The 20,065-nt window shown below is 40.3% G+C and overlaps 1 protein-coding gene across 1 annotated transcript in view; it reads left to right on the top strand.

Moving 5' to 3' along the window:
• The window catches only part of ern1 (endoplasmic reticulum to nucleus signaling 1), a 29,753-nt gene extending 9,839 nt beyond the window's left edge, over nt 1-19,914 (top strand). The window contains exons 2-22 of the mRNA XM_088069449.1: nt 320-440; nt 3,926-3,959; nt 4,110-4,182; nt 4,414-4,486; nt 6,080-6,202; nt 6,760-6,861; nt 6,950-7,211; nt 8,828-8,906; nt 9,274-9,433; nt 10,596-10,711; nt 10,824-11,018; nt 11,160-11,424; nt 11,532-11,622; nt 11,718-11,907; nt 12,054-12,153; nt 12,263-12,462; nt 13,336-13,483; nt 14,440-14,567; nt 15,150-15,273; nt 16,802-16,869; nt 18,141-19,914. Coding sequence (XP_087925575.1) covers nt 320-440; nt 3,926-3,959; nt 4,110-4,182; nt 4,414-4,486; nt 6,080-6,202; nt 6,760-6,861; nt 6,950-7,211; nt 8,828-8,906; nt 9,274-9,433; nt 10,596-10,711; nt 10,824-11,018; nt 11,160-11,424; nt 11,532-11,622; nt 11,718-11,907; nt 12,054-12,153; nt 12,263-12,462; nt 13,336-13,483; nt 14,440-14,567; nt 15,150-15,273; nt 16,802-16,869; nt 18,141-18,707 — 3,219 coding nt within the window. The 3' untranslated portion in view covers nt 18,708-19,914. The remainder of the gene's footprint in view (nt 1-319; nt 441-3,925; nt 3,960-4,109; nt 4,183-4,413; nt 4,487-6,079; nt 6,203-6,759; nt 6,862-6,949; nt 7,212-8,827; nt 8,907-9,273; nt 9,434-10,595; nt 10,712-10,823; nt 11,019-11,159; nt 11,425-11,531; nt 11,623-11,717; nt 11,908-12,053; nt 12,154-12,262; nt 12,463-13,335; nt 13,484-14,439; nt 14,568-15,149; nt 15,274-16,801; nt 16,870-18,140) is intronic.
• The last annotated feature ends 151 nt before the right edge of the window (nt 19,915-20,065 follow it).

Below are 20,065 nucleotides of genomic sequence, written 5' to 3' on the forward strand. Positions count from 1 at the left end.
TGGACCACGTTCTTCTAGTGTGGGGATTCTTTGATTAGCATTAGCATTAACATATCACTAATGTTTGATCCAAGTGTGTGTGAGGGTAAGTAATGCCTGAGTGATTAGCAGCTGAAATCATTATTCACAGCCTCAATGCAGGAGCACACGTTTTGACCAAACCTGTGGACTTAACTGGGAGCATGCGTGCCCACACATGCCTGCTTGCTAATGTCTGAGTTTAATTTATTAATTCTGAGATTCGTGTTCATTAAAAATAAGTAAGGATGTGTTTGTTCGTAGTACATCACCTTGATGTTTGTGTTGTGTTTTTTTGTAGGGTTTTTGCAGCGCCAGCACAGTTTCCCTTCCTGAAAGCCTGCTTTTTGTGTCCACCCTGGATGGAAACCTGCACGCTGTTAGCAAGAAGTCAGGCTCTATTAAATGGACTCTGAAAGAAGGTACGAGAACAAGAGTGTCATTTTTTTTGTGTGTGTTTTTGTCAGGGCCCAGTTCCTTATTCAGGTTACAATACAAAAACAAAGTGTATTGTTTTATGGCGACAGAGAAAACAATGAGCTCCCACAGCTGCTTTTTGAACACAATGAGTTTATTTTTGCTTTTGTCATTTTTACTGTTAAGGTATAAATTACACAATAACACTTAATTAACTTAAGGAATTTAATAATTTGCCAGCCACACATAAAACCCGTCCCAACCTGCCGTCATGACTCCCGCAGCCCGCCCCGAAACAGAGTCAATAATAGCCATGCGCTGTTCAAATATTTTGTATTGCCAGCACATTTACATGGATCTTTTTGGGACATTTCATATATGTGAAACTAAGATATCATATTTTAATGACACAAAAAGTCAGCAGTCACAGGATAAAACATTTAAAACATTGATTTGTTATCTTTATTTTATTTTTTAAATTATTTTTCTTAGTTTATTTTCACAGTATTTATCATCTTATTCACCCGCAATCTGATCCCTAAGTTTTGTTTTAATTTTCCACCCTCAAATCACCTTTTGCCATATCAAGAACTGTGCCATTTGGTTTTGTTGTCATCCGAATTCATCTGTTAATTTTATTGAAAAGTATCATCAGAATCTAAACCAAAAGATTTGACTGCATAACCACCAACAAAACAAAAAAAACACAGTCATTAATAATTTCTAATGCTGTTTAAGTTTGCGTGTAAAGATTATTTTAATGCTTGTAAAGATTATTTTAATGCTTGTAAACATTACAAGCCTTAAACATTAAAACAGGCCTGTATTTTTAATTATGATCAGTTTAGAAACAAACAAAATTTAAAACTCTTATTATTGAAAAGTATGTACCTGTTATTTTATTTATTTATTTTTTTAAGGAAAAAAAGAAAATGGAAATAGTACTTTTTTTATGGGACTTAAAAAATGTTTTCTGGAATTAAGCTGAAGAAAATGCTGTGGGATGTTCTGTTAGGCATGAACCTGGGTAATTATTAACTGAGAGAGGGGCAAAAATAGCCTGTAATCAAGGTCAGAGTGGGCAAGGGTAAGCAACTTCGCTTTTAGTGTCACCTGCACACACAGCATGTACTATGGATACCATGTTAATGTAGGCACTATACGCCTGGGAATTACATTAGATAAGATACACTGACGGGTGATTGGAAAAGTTTTGCATAAATAGTCCAACACATTTACCGCTGTTGCGGGAAGTCATCTTTTATGATAATTTATGACCTCTGCTGTTCAAAAAAATATATTTTTCATTACATTTTTAAGGATCACAAGATTTTAGGAGGTATTAAAACAACTATGGTTTGAACCCACAGCTCCTGGTTAGGTCCACCTAATACCCAAGTCATTAATAATCAGAGGCAAAGGCTGCTTCCCCCGCATCATCTGGTTTTCTGGAAGAGCTATTGAATATAAATTTGCCCTGTTCTGTACCAGGCTCCACACACACCTGTTGTTGTGCTCCAGTCAGGCAACCATACACCCACATAATGAGGGGGAAGCTTTTCCCTGGACCAAGACAACACAACTCAGCCCACACGCATGCCCTCTCACTGTTTGCTTATCACTCCCTGTTGGCTTTACGAACATGTATTTGTATTTCAGCCAACCAGAGTTAGTGTCTTCCTATGCAACATAGAAAACCATTGTTTTCTCACCAGCTTCTGCAATTACACACAACGAACGCTGATGTCTCTTGAGCACAAAAGTCAATGACCACCTTAGTAATCCTATGCGTCCCCCCTGCTATCGTTGACCCCTTCAGGCACCTCCACAGAGATCAGCACCATCTGGTCCACGCCCTGTATGTTCACACAGTGGGGAGGTGTGTGTTTGTCTAGTAGTAATGGAGGTTAGTGCTAAGAGAGCTATTGTAGTGTTTTACTGTCTTCATTACTGCTGAAGACTTTGCTGTCTGCAAAACTACACCGTTCACTGCGTGGTACTGTTGATGAAGTGCAGATATTCATTTCAGAGCCAGTTCTCACAAGCATATAAAAAATTCCCTTTATTAATCACTTCAGTATAGATAGTTTGGCACCACCCAATTGCAATGACCTGGCATCTAAGGAACAGCTTTTTAGAAAGTATTTCACCAGTATGAAGACTATCAACTAGGCTGTTTATTCAATAGAAATATGCAGACATAACAAACAGAAACTTGATTACGCAGCACTGCCTAGTTTGACTATTTGATCAGATTTCAGTCTGAATTTGAGGTTGGGGGGGGGTAAGTCTTTTAATCTGCTACATTTTAATGTTGTTTGTTTTTTTCTTTTGATGAATTTGATTATTCTGACACTGATATGAACTTTTTGTGAAGGCCTGTTTATTTCGGGGAATTTGAATTTGTTTGTTTGAGGTTTTTGGTTTCATTTATCACACGGCAATCAGCCAATGCAGTGTAACCCAGATCAGCACATCATTCAGTTAAAACAACTCTTGAACCGCCTGAACCATCCTGTATAATAAAACGGTGAATAAATAACCAAAAACAACAAGTTGGTCACATCTAATGTCATGGCGTGTGTCGGCAGCTGTTTCGATCCTGTTATTTAGCTTAGAAACTGCAATAGTTCCTCTGTTCGGTTGCTAAAGAAAGGATTCAGCAACACAACACACAGTGATTGTGTTGCATGGAAGATGATGTCATTGCAGTTTTATGTGGCGGCACTACGGCGATCAGCTGGTACCAAAGTAGAGTTGAGTTTAGCCAAACCTTTAACTGGAAACAAGGCGTAATAGAGGCCCAGAGGATAGGACTCATTATTGGGTACTTTGGAAATTGATGGAACTAATATATTTAAAGTAAATGGGCTCAAACATGCAAAGACATGATATGGTCCTTTTAAGCATCTGTACCTGGGAGGCATTTCAGGGAGGAAAATTCATAACATGGTGGAACACTTTTACCATGCCATTTTTATTCATTTATTTCCAATCACAACCGTAACCGTAACATGGTAAAAGTAAAATCAGCTTCCTGGGGTAACTTTGCTGTCTTGGCCAGAAGTGCCTTAAATAAGAGATTCAGAATCTCAGTGGGGTATTCTGTGTTAAACAAAAGGTGAATGAATAAAATACAAATTAAAAAAATCTTTAATCAGTGTGCTGGATGGATATTTGATATATTAGAGGTTCATCAACAGGTTAGTATGTTTAGCACTTTTTAGAGAATATGATCTTATTTGAGCTCATTAGATATGCTTTTTTTGGCGTTACATGTTTGACGTCTTAACGGTTAGCTGTTGGCAGACAGGACTGTTTGCCTTTCATGTTTGCCCCAGGGGAATTCGTTTTGGACTTTGTGTTCTGTGCCGTTGAATGTCGCCGATGTTGTTCTCTCGCTCAACAGCTTCTGGCCATAGTTTCCATTGTTGGTTGATATTCTTGTCAGTCCTGACTTGCATCTTGTCATCTTTTTCTTTCTTCACAGATCCAGTTCTTCAGGTCCCCACACATGTGGCAGAGTACGTATCTTTGGAGTTGTTTCCGCACGCGTAAACATCATTGTGTACTGCACCTGCCTGTTAGAAAAGATGGTGAAAGCAGTTGAGCTCATCTGTCACTCCCTTTTCTGGTCTCAAGATTTGATGCATCTTTTTATATATTTACTCTAGACCAGCGTTTCTGCCTGACCCCAATGATGGCAGCCTGTACTCTCTGGGAGGAAAGAACAACGAAGGCCTCACAGTAAGAGGAAATAAATGTCTATCTCTTACTATAATCTCCCTTCTTTTGTGAGAAACACACTGTTCAGTTCCCTATTCTGGAGAAAAGCACCACAAATGTGTGCAGAAGTCATACTGAAAAAAGTGCACCCTCATTGAAGTCCCAACTGTGGTGCATGCATGATGTTCCCCATGTATTGTCGCAGCACATAATAGCTATTTTAATGTTCATTTGTTCATTTTGCTTAAACAGAAATTACCGTTCACTATCCCTGAGTTGGTCCAAGCTTCCCCCTGCCGCAGCTCTGACGGAGTCCTTTACATGGGTAAGGCTAATTCACACACAGGAATTATGAATGAATTAATTAATCTTTATTTTGATGGTGTAAAAACAAAAAAAAAACACAAATAAAAGCAGACAAGCCTAACAGCAAGTGTAATAAACAAAAACAAAACAGCCTTTACGTCAATCTCAATAACAACTACTTGTTTACACTTTAACTTAAATATCACATTATCGAAAAGGAGTAGGAAGAAGTGCGTACTTAGTTATTCCTACCTCTATATATACATTCACAGTCTACACAAACGACTTTCCAAATTGGCTTTTGATTAAACCTATTGTCCTCCCTTATTCATAAACACGTGCGGCCCGTGTCCCAGTGTGTCTCCACATCAAAATTAGGGGGTGTTATCTGGATATCTTCCACAGCCTTTCAGTTCCACTCAACCTGTGGCCGTAGCCTGTGCTCTTTTGAATTTACAACAGTTAACAGTGGAAAGGTAATCTACCGTATTGACTGTGTCATTGTTTAAGGCAAAGCGGGTGACCTCTCCACAGCCATTATCAGGGACGCTTTTGTTTTCATCCAACTGAAGCTGCTGCAGGAACAAAGCGTGTCAGAGATGCAAAGGTCTGAAAGTGGTTCAACCTTGAATTCTTGCGCTTTTAAATCTTTATTTATGAAAAGTTTGCCATGTAAAGATTGTCCTCCCCCGTCATCTGCAGTCCCTGAAGCGGCTGTTTTTCCTGATGAATGATTCTTGCCTTCATCTATAATAGTCTATGATCAAGGTGTAAGTGCCACTCCCTGCATTGACACAATGGGTGAGATGGCAATACAATGAGACCGTGATGGGTTGGTCGTTTAATGATGGATTGGTAACACCCATTCCTGTGGAGGATAGCTGGCTGCATGCTGGTTTGCTTGACTGGGCTTGCACTGGTGCACCTCAATTTGACTATTTCCTGTTCATAATCTCGTCAGTTTTCTTTAGATAGACCCTGCTATCTTCAGTTCCTTAAAGTCTTAAAATGTGGTTAATTCAGATTAAAAAAATTACACCATGAAAGTTGTTAAATAGTCTTAAATTTAAAGTTATAAGTTTTATGGATAAAATAATTAAAAAATTAAAGATAATTTTTAATTAAAAATAATTTTTTAAAAATGTATCCATCTTTTTGTCAAAATGAGTGAAGCTCCTCTGCATGAAAGCTACATTTCTAATGTTACAAATCTTAAAGCCTACCTACGAACCTCTTTTTACTTAATACTTGCACATACCTGCACAAAATGTAGATTAATCTAACTCATGCTAATAAGCGTGTTCCTACACAAAACCTACCTCTGCACAGGACCACATATAATCTTACCTTTATACTTACCTGCAGAGCTTAAATAATAAAAAGGTTTTTAAAATATGTTTCGGAGTACATTGTTTTGCCTCCGTGCTAATTGATTTGTTTAATCAAAGACGCAAGCAAAGCCACCTAGAACGTAAAATACGCACAGCAGAAGCGTCATATAGGTTGCACTACTGTATTACTGTATGTTAAGGTGATTTGGTCTATAGTATAAACGCTGTAATCATGGCAGAGGCAATTCATTCTGTCTGTGTGTGTCTGTGTTGTCATACAGGTAAGAAGCAGGACTTGTGGTATGTGGTGGACCTGTTAACTGGTGAGAAACAGCAGACTCTGACGTCCTCCTTTGCTGAGATGCTGTGTCCCTCGTCATCTCTTCTCTATCTGGGACGCACAGGTAAAAACAAAACCAATCCACTAACACAAAGTTCTGCTGGTTTTTTTTTTCTTAACCTGGTCAGGCACAATTTAACCAGATTATCATTGTAGCCCATCCCAATTGTTAATTTAATCTGGTTAATCAACAGGTTTATTTGCCTTGTGTGCTCTAGCCCCCAAACTGTTTGCAAACCCTTGTTTACCTCCTGGTCTACGGCTATCTCCGCCCTCGCCTCAACCAGCCCGCAAATCTCTCCCTGCTGTGCTAAACAGCGGGGAAGCTGGATGGTAATTGTAGACATAGAGCATGCGAGCCCTGCAAATTGAATACCTGCTATAAATCCATCCTAAACCTGGTGTCAAGTCAAAGCTCACTTTGTAATATACACTGGATTTTGTTTCACCGTGTCTCCACATTTTCCATTTTTTGAAGCAAAGGAAATTCAACACCGCTTTGCACTTTCTCCCAGAAATGGATACTCAAAGCCCGGCTTTTGTGTGCGTTACATAAGGAATGCAAATCAATACATACGTTTTTCTCCTGTGTGAATATGCCTGTACTCATCTGTTTGATAGAATACACCATCACCATGTATGACACCAAGAGCAGAGAGCTACGCTGGAACGCAACCTATTCTGACTACGCCTCCACCCTTCCTGATGATGACACCAAATACAGTAAGACTCTCAGACGCGCTGGCTCTTTTGTTTCGTTTTGTTTCTGACAGGCCATGCCAATAACTTTTTTGTTATTTGGTTTCTGCAGAGATGGCTCATTTTGTTTCCAACGGTGACGGCCTCGTTGTGACCGTGGACAGCGAATCAGGAGACGTTCAGTGGGTGCAGAACTACAACTCTCCGGTGGTGGCCATGTATATCTGGCAGCGCGAGGGCCTCCGCAAAGTTCCACACACTAATGTGGCCGTGGAAACCCTGCGTTACCTCACTTTCATGTCAGGGGAAGTCGGCCGCATCACTCAGTGGAAATACCCATTTCCCAAAGAGAATAAGCCCAAGAACAAGTTCATGTAAGCAGGCTGAGTATAACGATCCTTTCTTTTTGTTGGCTTTTGTTTTAATGATTGCTACGACTTCGGTGTTTCTCATTTGGATACATTTTTAAAACGTCTCACCACTCAGGGAACAAGAATTGACTAAACACTGCTTTAAACATGTCAGAACCTTTTGCCTGTTAATCACACGGGCTTGAGTTACTGAGAAGGTGAAATCGAGATTTGTAAGACATGAGGTTGCTTAATTTTGGGATGGAGTCGAGACATGTCACATCAAACAAGTGGGTGCTGGCGGGCCTGGTTTCAGCTCTGGTTTCACACTGCAGTACTGTTTTATTTTTATTTATCATCTTCACATCTGCTTCTGCTGGAAAGGACAAACAGGACTTTCAGTGGTTGAGCAACTGTGAAAGTTCGGCCTATTTAGGGAGATGACAAAGAACTCATAGATTCATGACTAAAACTGTGTTTACTGTACTGTATGCAAAGAAGAAATGTCAGGGTGTCTATAGGTCCTTATAAAGTCTTAAAATGCTTTTTAAAGGTTATTTTCAGGGCTTTTATTGGCTGTTATTTTGACAGGACAGTCATAGTGTGAAAAGGTTAGAGAGAGGGGGGGGATGACATGCAGCAAAGGGACGAGGTTGGAATCAAACCTGCAGTCGCTGCAGCTAGGACATAGCCTTTGTACATGGGGCACTCGCTCTACCAGGTGAGCTACTGGGTGCCCCAAGTTTTGAAATAGTCTAAAATTTGAATTTGTGAGGTCTTCATTAACCTTGATCTAGTCATATTTATCTATCTTTTACTGTCTTTTTGTTAAAATGAATGAAAAAAGCCTCAGCACACTCAAAACTGTGCAAAAATCTTGCACAGATTCATAAATGTATAAAGCCGTCTGTATGACTGATCAAGTTTTATACACATACACAAACGCCATGAAACATCCGTTTGCACATTGATAGGTGAGCCTGCTCCAACAGTCGTTGGACTCACAGTGAGAAATTTGGGAAAGAAAATGCAGTTTCTCCGACTGTATGGCATTGGCCCAGAGTAGCGACCAATAATTAATCGTGTTTCTGCAAACCATTATCACGGTAAAATTTCATCATAATGGTTAATCACGATCAATAATTAATTAATAGTGGTCATGTTGAGACTCATGAACAGTGATATGATGGCTCAAATGTAAAGAGTGATGGAAGAATTCACTCAAAATTACATTTGTAAATGCACTTTTGACATTTTACAAGACACCTTGCAGCCTCCAAAAGTAATAACACACTCTTCAAAATTGGCAAAAAACCCTTTAAACAATGTCTCGCAACACAGATTCTGTCATCTCCTTTTAAACTCACACGCTGCTATCTCAGGTAACACCGTGTGTTCGCCTGGTTTGAAGTCTGTGCCAGGCGTGCCCATTCACACTGACGTTCTTCCTTACATGTTAGAAAAGTTTATGTGTTAGAAAAAAGGTGTATGATTTCTGTGATTTTGCATTTTTTATACATCCGGCCCCAGATGTTATCACAGATATCACACTCTGTCTATATAACATGAAATATGAACTTTATTTTCAAAAGTAAGCAGGCATCTCATTGACTGTTTTTTTTATTTTTCCCATTTCTCAGGGCCACTTTGTATGTTGGTAAATACTCCACCAGCCTATACGCTTCTCCCTCCCTGGTGCATGATGGAGTCACTGTGGTGGTGAGTGACGGTTGCATGTATATTTTCATTTAGGCAAAACACAATCCTTATCCGTAAGACATGAACATAAAATATGTGCAAGGGTTTTATTGAGTAATACTTTCCCAGCAGTTTCTCAATTGGTTTTTGGCCTTCTTTTTTTGGTTGGATGTTTTCAGGTATGCAGGGGAAGTTACATGAATCTATCCTGTTCCAGTTGTGTCGTAGCTTGCCCCAGCTCTTGTGCTTTGACTCACTGGTCTGGCTCCATGGAATATTAGTTTACTATTACAGGAAATACTCTTGAATGTTGTTTTAACTTAATCCTGTGAGGCATCTGATAGGAAATGTATCTAATTTCCTCAAATGTTTTTGTGTGTACGCACAGCCTCGTGGCAGCACTTTCCCCATGCTGGAGGGTCCTAACAGCCAGGAGACTGAAGAGGACAAGGAGTGTGTCATCACTCCCAGCACCAGCGTCAAGTTCAACGCCGCGCTCCGGGAGCGAAACCGTATTAACTTCATGAGGAACTACCTTCTTCTCATAGGTGCAACATCAGTACATAAATCACAAAATCATTGTCAGTCGGTACTAACTACTCTGATTATCGTGACCTTTCCTGGTGCAGTGAGGGAGATGATTTAATCACTGAAAAAAGAAAAAAAGTCTTAGTTTTTCTAACGTTTCATGTGCTACTTCACGGAAGAAAAATGTTTATTACTGTTTGTTGAGAGGTTTCACTGTCAGTATTATCACCACATTTAAGTCCAGAGCCTTGATTATAGGTCTTACAGGATAAGAATGTAATTGGCTTAGTCAGCAAAAAATGACAGAGATCATGTCCATATATTGTAAGAGATTGCCTTCACATATTACATGTTTACATAAGAATGTCACGAAAATTTTGGGCAACTTAATGCCAAAATAAACAGCAGGGTTTTTGGTATCATTTTAAGACTTGAACAGAGCACCTAAGCCGCGTGAACAGGAAAAAAAACTATCCTGAGACACGTTTTGATGTAATTTCTGGTCGAATTAAAAGATCAGTGCTCTTTGAAAGGCTGTCCATGGAGGCAGCACTTAGCGGATCAATAAGCCGCAATAAGCACGCAGCTCTGCAATGAAATGAGATTCTATCTGTTTGAAATCGTCAAGACTGCAGTTAAGTTGCTGTGATAGGACAAAATTGCTCAGTCATGTCTAATATCTGAATTTTAGTCAATTGATGCAATCGCAAAGTCCTGGAGGGACTGGTGATAATATTGTTTATCTCAATTATTTCTGGGACAATATATTCATCGGTGGGTTCTTTCATGCTTGACCTGTCCTATCCATTAAAGGTTAAAAGCCCAAAAAATAATATTTAAAAACAAAAAATATGTATCGTCCAACAAAAGTAGTCATCGTGACGGCCCTACTTTGCTGATCTGTTGTGCTGTGAGTGACCGTGTTGCATTTAAGAGTACTGTTTGCAGTGGAAACACTAAATGGGTCTAGGTTCATGTTCTTTATTGAAAGTTTTTGGTGGAAACACAGTTTAAGACTGCTATCTGCTAAAAAAGTGTGAGTATAATTACATTGCAATTCTTTTCCATTTAAACAGAAAAGCTATAAATATTGTAGCTATCATTACTTAAAGCAGTTTTTGGAGATGATTATGGTGCTGTGGATGGTAATTCTAATTAAAAAGGTTTACTCCTGCATTTCAGGTCATCATGAGACGCCCCCTGACGCTCACACTAAGATCCTGGAGAAGTTCCCTGACAGTTTCCCACGCAATCAAGGCAACGTCATCCCACCTACTACTGACAAGAAAGTTGAAGAGGTGTGTGTGTGACCCAAGAGATATTTTGTTAAGATGATTTGTCATATATCAAAACATTAGTGCAGTTTTTCTCACTCTCTTCCCCCTGTCCTCACCTCTCACCCTGTTGTAGAAGGTCAATGATAGCGGCATGGATGATGGGCCCCCTTCTCCTCTGCCTGAAACATCCATCCAAGAACCTGGGATCAGCGGTCGCACTGTGCGTCCAGAGGCCCCGGTGGACTCTATGCTCAAAGACATGGCCACCATCATCTTCTCCACTTTCCTCCTGGCTGGCTGGGTGGCTTTTGTGATTACCTACCCCAAAGTAAGTCAGACAACACCACCTAGTGGACTGCTGTATGTCTGCAACTAACTGTAACTGTGTTGCAAATCTGTTAGTGGACACAAGTGCTGAGTACACCTTTGTTATTCTTAGAGCCTCAGACAGTGTCCTCTCTCACCACAGAGTGTCCACAAGCAGCAGCAGCTGCAGCACCAGGAGTTCCAGAGACAGATGGAGGAAAGGTTGGAGCTGCTCCAGAGACAGCAGCCATTCCCACCTGCAGACATTGGCCTCGGCTTGGCCCCAGACAGCGACTATCTGGAGGTGGCCCGCATTCGCTCCGAGTGCTCAGACCACAGCAGCCCCAATGTCACCCCCCGTGCCTCCAACCACTCCAACCTGTCTGTGTCTGAGCTGGGAAGCTCTGCCAATGAGCATGAAGATGGAGGTAAGGATCGAAATATTAAGATTACATGCACACTGTTTTGTTTTTAACACTTGAATAACAATTTAACCCAGTTTTCACTGTCATAAACGATGTATTTGTCTCATCAGACGAGGACTCCAACATAGTTAGAGTGGGAAACATAACTTTCCGTCCCAAAGAGGTCTTGGGTCATGGTGCTGAGGGCACCATTGTCTACAAGTAAGTCTGAACAAGCAGTCAAACATTTATTTATGATAACTTTGAAGTTTAATCTGTACAATCATAATGCTGTATTTTCATCGTTTCTCCACAAGGGGTCAGTTTGACAACAGGGCAGTGGCAGTGAAGAGAATTCTCCCAGAATGCTTCAGCTTTGCAGATCGGGAAGTCCAGCTGCTGAGGGAGTCAGACGAGCACCCAAATGTCATCCGCTACTTCTGCACCGAGAGGGACCGACAGTTCCAGTACATCGCCATTGAGCTGTGTGCTGCCTCACTTCAGGAGGTAATGAATGGCTCCATCGTTCCCATTAAAGCCTTTTTAGTGAGTCTGGAAGAAGTTGAGTAAATTGCACGTTGTCCTTTAGCAAGGATTTACACATTTTCAGACTATCTTGTAATAACTGGACCACACTGACTATGTCTCTTTAGTATGTGGAAAGGAAGGATTTCAACCGTCATGGACTCGAGCCAGTGATGCTCCTTCAGCAGACCATGTCAGGACTGGCTCATCTGCACTCTCTCAACATAGGTATCAATCATGAAATACGTTGTTATTTATGTCTGTTATGTCTGTGTATTCCCACACAACATCTACACTACTAAAGTAACCAACCTCACCTTCATGTTTCTCCTCCCAGTCCACAGAGACCTGAAACCCCACAACATCCTGGTGTCCATGCCCAATGCCCACGGTCGGGTCCGGGCCATGATCTCAGACTTCGGCTTGTGTAAGAAGCTGGCGGTTGGCCGCCACAGTTTTAGCAGAAGGTCTGGGGTGCCGGGCACTGAGGGCTGGATCGCCCCCGAGGTTCTCAGCGAGGACTGCAAAGACAACCCGGTGAGTCAGTGGTGGAGTAGCAGCTCTCTCATGGTGGTTTTCATTATCGTTGGTTTTTTAAGAATTTACACAAGAAACAAAATTATACGCTTTTTGTGAAGCTGTGTTATCACCTTATGTAGAAGTCTGATAAAAAAAACTATGAAAAATAAAAACCAACAGTTGACAACACAATACAAGCATCAACGAAACTTTCATCCAAACGTTCTTCAATCTGGACAACATTAAAAACCATCCACAGGATAAATGTGGAACCCAAATGAGCATTAAGTAACCTAATAAACTAAAATAAGCCAACACTAGTAAACATAACTTGAAACTGTATACTGAGGTTAGGGGATATGATGATATGCACCATGCGACGAAAGAAATGAGTTCAGTAGTAGAGATTTGCAGTACCGTCTCTACCACTGGAGCTATTTGAGATTCTGTAGCTGGACTCTGTGATACTCGCATGTCCAAGTCCAGCTGCCTTGCAACATATCATGATTTGGGCAAACATGGAGGATGAGAGTGAAGTTGTAAATACAAAAACCTGTATCTGTTGAAATTATTACTATCAGGAACTGTAAATCTCCCATTTAAAAATAATTTTAGTTTTACTATTTTGAGTATTGTTTTTTGTTTGTATGGAAGTTTTAAATAAAAGAAGAAAATGTGATGAAGTACAGGGTGGTTGTTTTAAACCTTGTTTTAACCATTTTAAACAATTACTATATCCTGATATACACCAGGGCTGTGATATGAAATTACACACTCTATGATATTAGATTTTGGCTCCATCGCCCACCCCGACTGCATACAAATATTGTTGGTAATAAATGTGAGCTTCATTATATTTCCTGCATCATTTCTTTCTTTTGTCCCTTGCAGACCTGCGCTGTTGACATCTTCTCTGCTGGTTGTGTGTTCTACTACGTCGTGTCTCAGGGAAGCCACCCTTTTGGCAAGTCTCTGCAGAGGCAAGCAAACATCCTGCTGGGCACATACAGCCTGGACTATCTGCAAACTGACAAACATGGTGAGGACTAAAACTTCTGCTTTTGTTTTCTCACGTCACTTCAGGTGAGGTAAGAGGTGTACAACAGTCATAATGTCACTGGTTAATGTAAATTAGTAAGAAGGTGGGGTGAATGATTGTGTGGTTGGGGTGTCTAAGTGTTTGGTTCACCTGTGGGTGTTGCCAACATTATGTTTTTTTTTGTTTTGTTTTGTTTTTTTGTCTGCCTCATGTTGGCGATATCCAAGGCCGGAGGCATTATGTGTTTGGGATGTCTGTCCGTTTAACCGTCTGTTCTTCACATTCTTGTGAATGCTCTCAACAATGCCTTGAGGAAATTTCTTCAAAGTTTGCTTAAACATTCACTTGTACTCAAAGATGAACTGATTCAGTTTTGGTGGTTATAGATCAAAGGTCAAGGTCACTCTGATCTCACCAGTCTCTTTCTTGTGAAAACAATGTCTCAAGAACACCTTGAGGGAATTTCTTCAAATTTGACACAAACATTCACTTGGACTCAACAATCAGCTGATTGGAATTTAGTGTTCAAAGGTCAAGGTTACTGTCACCTTGCGTCCGCTTCATTTTTGGAGATACAATATCTGAAGATGACCTTGACAGAGTTTATTTAAATTTGGCACAAACGTCCACTTTGGACTCAAGAATGCACTGGTTAGAATCTGGTGGTTTAAAGTAAAGGTCACCATGACCTTTATAAAACATGGTTTTGGCCATAACACAATAACCTTGTGCAACCACCCTGAAACTGTGCTGATGGCAAAGATCTTTTGTGTGTGAAGCATACACGTTATCGCAGACATGGATGTAAACTCTAAGTGCAACTTGACTGGTGCGCGGTGGCACAAAACAGCGAGGCAATATATCAGGTTTTTAATGATTTGTCATATACAATTTATACCGTGTAGTTATACCCTGTGAGTCATTGTCAAAACCTGCATGTTTATGTTATTTATCAGAGGACATTGTAGCCAGAGACCTAATAGAGCAGATGTTGAGCATGGAGCCACACAGGAGGCCTTCTGCAGAGAGTGTTCTCAAACACCCTTTCTTCTGGAGCCTGGAGAAGGAGCTGCAGTTCTTCCAGGTCAGCTTTTTCACATTTTTCACTATTTCTCTGTTTATGTATTAAGCTGCTTATTGTGTGTACTGTGCTGTTGCAAACTTGTGTGTGCACACGCACTCAGGTGTCTTTGAAATTGAACTGGATTGAATTGAATAAAGAATGTACTGTATGTTGCGCTCGTGTTTATCATTATAGACGTATTCATAGACGCAGGCAAACATGCACACACATTCAGGATATTTTACTGTGATTTGGGCACTCATGGCATATTGTTTGTATTTGATTGCATAAAGAGCTGATTCCTTGTAATATCTTCTTCACATGCTTGTAGGATGTATGACCATCCTCTTCATCTTCCTCAGTCCTTGAAGCCACCTAAGAGGACCCTCTTTAATGTGCTGTGTAATAGATTTGTCAGTCATATCCAAATAAAATAAAACACTCTTTCACAGCAGAGTGTGCTTGCACCCTCGTGCAAATGAGACACATTCACTTCTAAAATAAGTGGTGGACGTTTTTGCATGTAGTAATGTTGTGAATGAGAACAGGACTGCCTGGCATTTTAGCAAAGATTGACTGAAGTTATTTTGTGGTTTCTTGCAGGATGTGAGCGACAGAATAGAAAAGGAGCCGCTGGACGGACCAATCGTGAGACAGCTGGAGAGAGGAGGGAGGGCTGTCGTCAAGGGTGACTGGAGGGAGCATATCACAGTGCCACTGCAGACAGGTACGAAACTCACTCAAGTTGATACAACATGTCGAATACAAGCTTGTAGCGCCCCTGGCTGTCAAATAGTTTTCTTGTTTCTTGTGTTGGTTCAAACATAGAGTTATATTATATCCCTCCACAAACTGACTCGAGTCATATTTCGGTTAGAGAAGAAAAAAAGGCAGATGAAGCATTTCGTTTGAAATGTCACCACAGTGCTGATTTAAATCAGATTTATGGAAGCAAAGTCTAGTGTGAACTTTGGTTTTTCCTCTCTCGTATTATCTCTTGTCCTGCACCTCGTTTTTTATTGTCTTGATGTGCGTGCTTTTGTAACGTTTTAGTGTTTCAGTGGGAGAATGCTTTGACGGGAATGATGAATATTCATAGCTGCACTGAATGCTGCATCCTGTCACTACAAAATATTTCAGTCGGTGGCGAAGTAAACCTGCTGCTTCCCGTCAGTGCTGCCGCTCACTCAGTACCACAACCTCAACTGATCTCTTTAGACTTTGCACTTACGCTCTGTTGATCACTAAAGCACATGGCACTGATACAGTTACGAACTGACGAGGCAAGATTAGCAGCAGAGTTTAAAAGTATTACTCCCGTTTTTCTACATTTACAAAACAACTACCATTATTGAAATAGTGAATTGTTGCATACTTCCTATACTTTTTTGACTGCTTGTCAGTCACTTAAAGTAAACATAACTCTGTGTAGATTCATGGCTAATATAGTGTGTACACACAGAGACAGAAAGATGCATACAAATTCTTGCATTGGATTTGTAAATCTGTGCATACCTCAGTTCTGTGATCTGTTCACTGTGGAACCGGGCGCTTATTTCCACTCCCTCAGGTAGCTGTAAATGAATGTTTTAAGGTTTATGGTGTATGATTTAGCATAATATATTGGTATAAATGGAATACAATATAGAAAAATATGTTTTCATTAGTGTTTAATCACCTGACACTAAGAATTGTTGTGTTTTCATTAACTTTTAATCATTTTTTATATCAACATACGGAGCGAGTTCTCTTCCACAGAGTTCTTTCTACAGGTTAAACAATAATAAACACTTGTTCGGGCCGTTTGTGTTTTGTGCTTTGACCTCCATCGTTATTCTCTCGTTTGGCACGTGTGAACTTTCAGGTTGCAGTCTGCAAACTCACCACTAGATGGCACCAAATCCTCCACACTCGACCTTTGAACATCTAGTAGAGCTCATACAGACTTCACAAAGAGCTTCAAAGTTCACGATAAAATATAAATAATAATAGATCACTGGCACAGAATGCTGGTTCACATGTAAATAAAAATAATTTTGAAATACTTCTAATCCCAGATGATCTTTTAGTGAAACATGGAGAAATCAGGCATGTCATCACTCTTGTTTTGATATTTCCTAAATTGCACTGATTAGTCCAAGTTTGGGCACTACAGCATCAGGATAAGATAAAAAGTGTCATCTCAGAATTTCCTGTTTACTCGGTCCTTGTTGGTTAATGATCACAGATTCATTCAGTCTTTCTTTCTTTGGCAGATTTGAGAAAATTTCGCTCCTATAAGGGTGGGTCAGTCAGAGACCTGCTGCGTGCAATGAGGAACAAGGTGAGAGCGTATTCTTATGTTTTGTGTTTAAAATAAACTTAGCTCTGCTGTTAGACTTGAAGCTTGACCAGTGTTCATTTTGACTTGTTAGATTTAGTTTCAGTCCCGATTACTGAAAATTGTAGCTGGTTTAAAGTCAGGGTGGCTTCTGAACGCGGTAGGTAATTTTACTTTCATGTGATTGTGTAGTCATGAGACTAGAGTTCAGGCTGCAAAATTCATGTGTAACTTGTCAGAGGTGTCAAAGTGAAGCTGATGACTTGCACATTCAATTCTTTTTTTTTTTATATATTAAATGTTTTGTCTTGCTGCACCTTAAGATAGAGGTTGGAAAGATGCATGAAAAAACCTGCAGTGGCTGTTATGTTCATACTTGTGTGATTTCTGGTAAACATTAACACACCACGCCCTAACATTAACCATTAATACTCAGGTGTAGCTCAAAAAGGTTATTTAACAATGTGATAAATGGCACTACGCAGGTCCCAACAGGTGATCCTTACCATTTTTCTTGCGACTGCGTTAACTCTCTGCCTTAAAGCTGTCATTCCACATGTTGTGTTACAGATTTGGAAACATTTATATTTTACTTTTTTTTTTTTCAACACATAAATGTTTCAAGTCAAATTCGTAACTCTACATTTAATTTGTGGAACCAAGGACAAATAAATAATCGTCCTGATTACTGAAAATTGTAGCTGGTTTAAAGTCACATTATATATGTTTTGGTTTGTTTTAGTTAATATGTAGCCGGTGGAACTCTGTTTTAATTTTAGTTTATTTTAGTCAATGTTTTACTCACACAGTTTTATGTTACTGTTATGGATTTTGTTGATTTATATTTCTCTAGGCTGTAAAAACTCCCGTGACCAGTAGGCGTACATTAAACTTTGTATTTAGTCATCTAGACTGAGAATTTGTTACTGACTTACAGTATTTCTTTTGTATCATATAAAACGAAAATGTAAGTACACATGGCGAATAAAATCATTACAGAATTATGTTAAATGTTCGCAGAATAAGGTAGTGTCTTAAATCCTCTAAGTAGCTATTTACCATAAGCTAGCTCATCTCTGTTAAATTTAACATGTTATGATTGTTTTTTTTACAAAATGATAAAATATAAAATCACAAACCCTCTTTGTAAGCTTTTTGTGGCCGGGTGGGGTCGCTGTTCAACAGAAAAAAAGTGGTCTCGGGGTCTAGTTACTCTTTAAATGGCACAATTTTCTTTTACAATATTGACACTGAGCTTGACCTCTCGTTAACAGAAACATCATTACCGAGAGTTACCTGCTGAGGTACAGGAGACTCTGGGCTCCATCCCTGATGACTTTGTGTCCTACTTCACCTCCCGCTTCCCCCACTTGCTAATGCACACATACCTGGCCATGCGGACCTGTGCATCTGAGAGGCCATTCCTGCCTTACTACTCAACTGCACAGCAGCTTGCAAAAACACAGGCCCATCACACACACCTCGGACCACAGGGACCAAATGAGCCATGCACTCAACACCTGCCAACACACACATCACCGCCCTCCTCGCAACCCCAGGAACCTACACACTCTTCACAGCCTGTGCAGGTCTGTCACACAACACCTGCTGAATCAGTGCCCTCTGCATCACCAGACGAGCCTGTATCTCCACATTTGCCAGTTCAGACGGTGCAGCCAGCCGAGCCGGCACCGTTCACACAGACTGACTCGCACAGTCACACAGTGAACCCCACATTTGCCTCAGAATCACCTACAGATCCTCCGGGGCAAAGAGAATCCAGTCAGTCTGAGACGCACACACCGCCAGATCCTTCCACACTGGATCCTGAACCAGTGTGAACTGACCCAGAGTCAGGTGGACCCAGCACAGACGGGAGCATTGCCTTAAAGAGTGGACACCAAGCGGGAGTCAGTTGCTGCACCGTGAGCTGGTGAGGACCAGGCCTGCAGTGCCTGGGATCCATCGCTGGGTGCTGCAGCTGCACCCTTAATGAAGTGCCTTCTGCTCAGCAGGGCCAAAATGTCCCCAAACCGAACCGTCCACATGTCTGTCTCTGCCACGAGGAAGTCAGATAACCAACAGGGTGTTATCGGACATGATGTTGTAGCTGGACTGAGCAAAGAGAATTTTTTTATATTATAACAGCATGTCCAAAAAAAAGTGTTGTCCCAAAATGATCTGGCCTCTATCATGGGAAACATGTCTGGATGTTGTTGTTGGGTAGTTTTATTGTGCAATGTTGTATTTCTGAGTGAGCCTGTTCACTGCACAGATACTGTATGTATATTTTTGTATAGACCGATTCAGAATTTGGATCTCGGATGATAAATCATTTAATATGGCCGATGTGCCTTTTTTTTAATATCACTGTGCTGTATGGGTGCAGATCTATGAAATTGACTATGCTAAATGTGCTTGATTCCAGTTAATGCTGCTAGACTGCTTCTCTTTTGTCAATCAAGATTATTGCGCTGACTCGGTAGGAGCAGACTGTTCCAAAGGGTGTTCAGGGTGGCTTCTGAACGCGGTAGGTAATTTTACTTTCATGTGATTGTGTAGTCATGGGACTAGAGTTCAGGCTGCAAAATTCATGTGTAACTTGTCAGAGGTGTCAAAGTGAAGCTGATGACTTGCACATTTAATTCTTTTTTTTTTTATATTAAATGTTTTGTCTTGCTGCACCTCAAGATAGAGGTCGGGAAGATGCATGAAAAAAACTACAGTGGCTGTTATGTTCATACTTGTGTGATTTCTGGTAAACATTAACACACCACGCCCTAACATTAACCATTAATGCTCAGGTGTAGCTCAAAAAGGTAATTTAGCAATGTGATAAATGGCACTACGCAGGTCCCAACAGGTGATCCTTACCATTTTTCTTGCGACTGCGTTAACTCTCTGCCTTAAAGCTGTCATTCCACATGTTGTTGTGTTACAGATGTGGAAACATTTATATTTTACTTTTTTTTTTCTAACACATAAATGTTTCAAGTCATACCAAATTCGTAACTAAGGACAAATAAATAATATAATGACTTAAAAAAACTAGCTTGCACTCATTTTAAAAGGTTCGTCTTTTCTAACCTTTTTTTTATTTCATTATAAACTTTCTGTGGTTGCCCCTCTCTGTTACTCAAGCGCTTCCCCTCAATAACAGCCCACGCTTACCTTAGATTGACTATGAGCCATAGATGTA

Source organism: Plectropomus leopardus, chromosome 18 (assembly GCF_026936395.1).
Source record: "Plectropomus leopardus strain MGB_pleo_1.0 chromosome 18, ASM2693639v1, whole genome shotgun sequence".
Lineage (NCBI taxonomy): Eukaryota > Metazoa > Chordata > Actinopteri > Perciformes > Serranidae > Plectropomus > Plectropomus leopardus.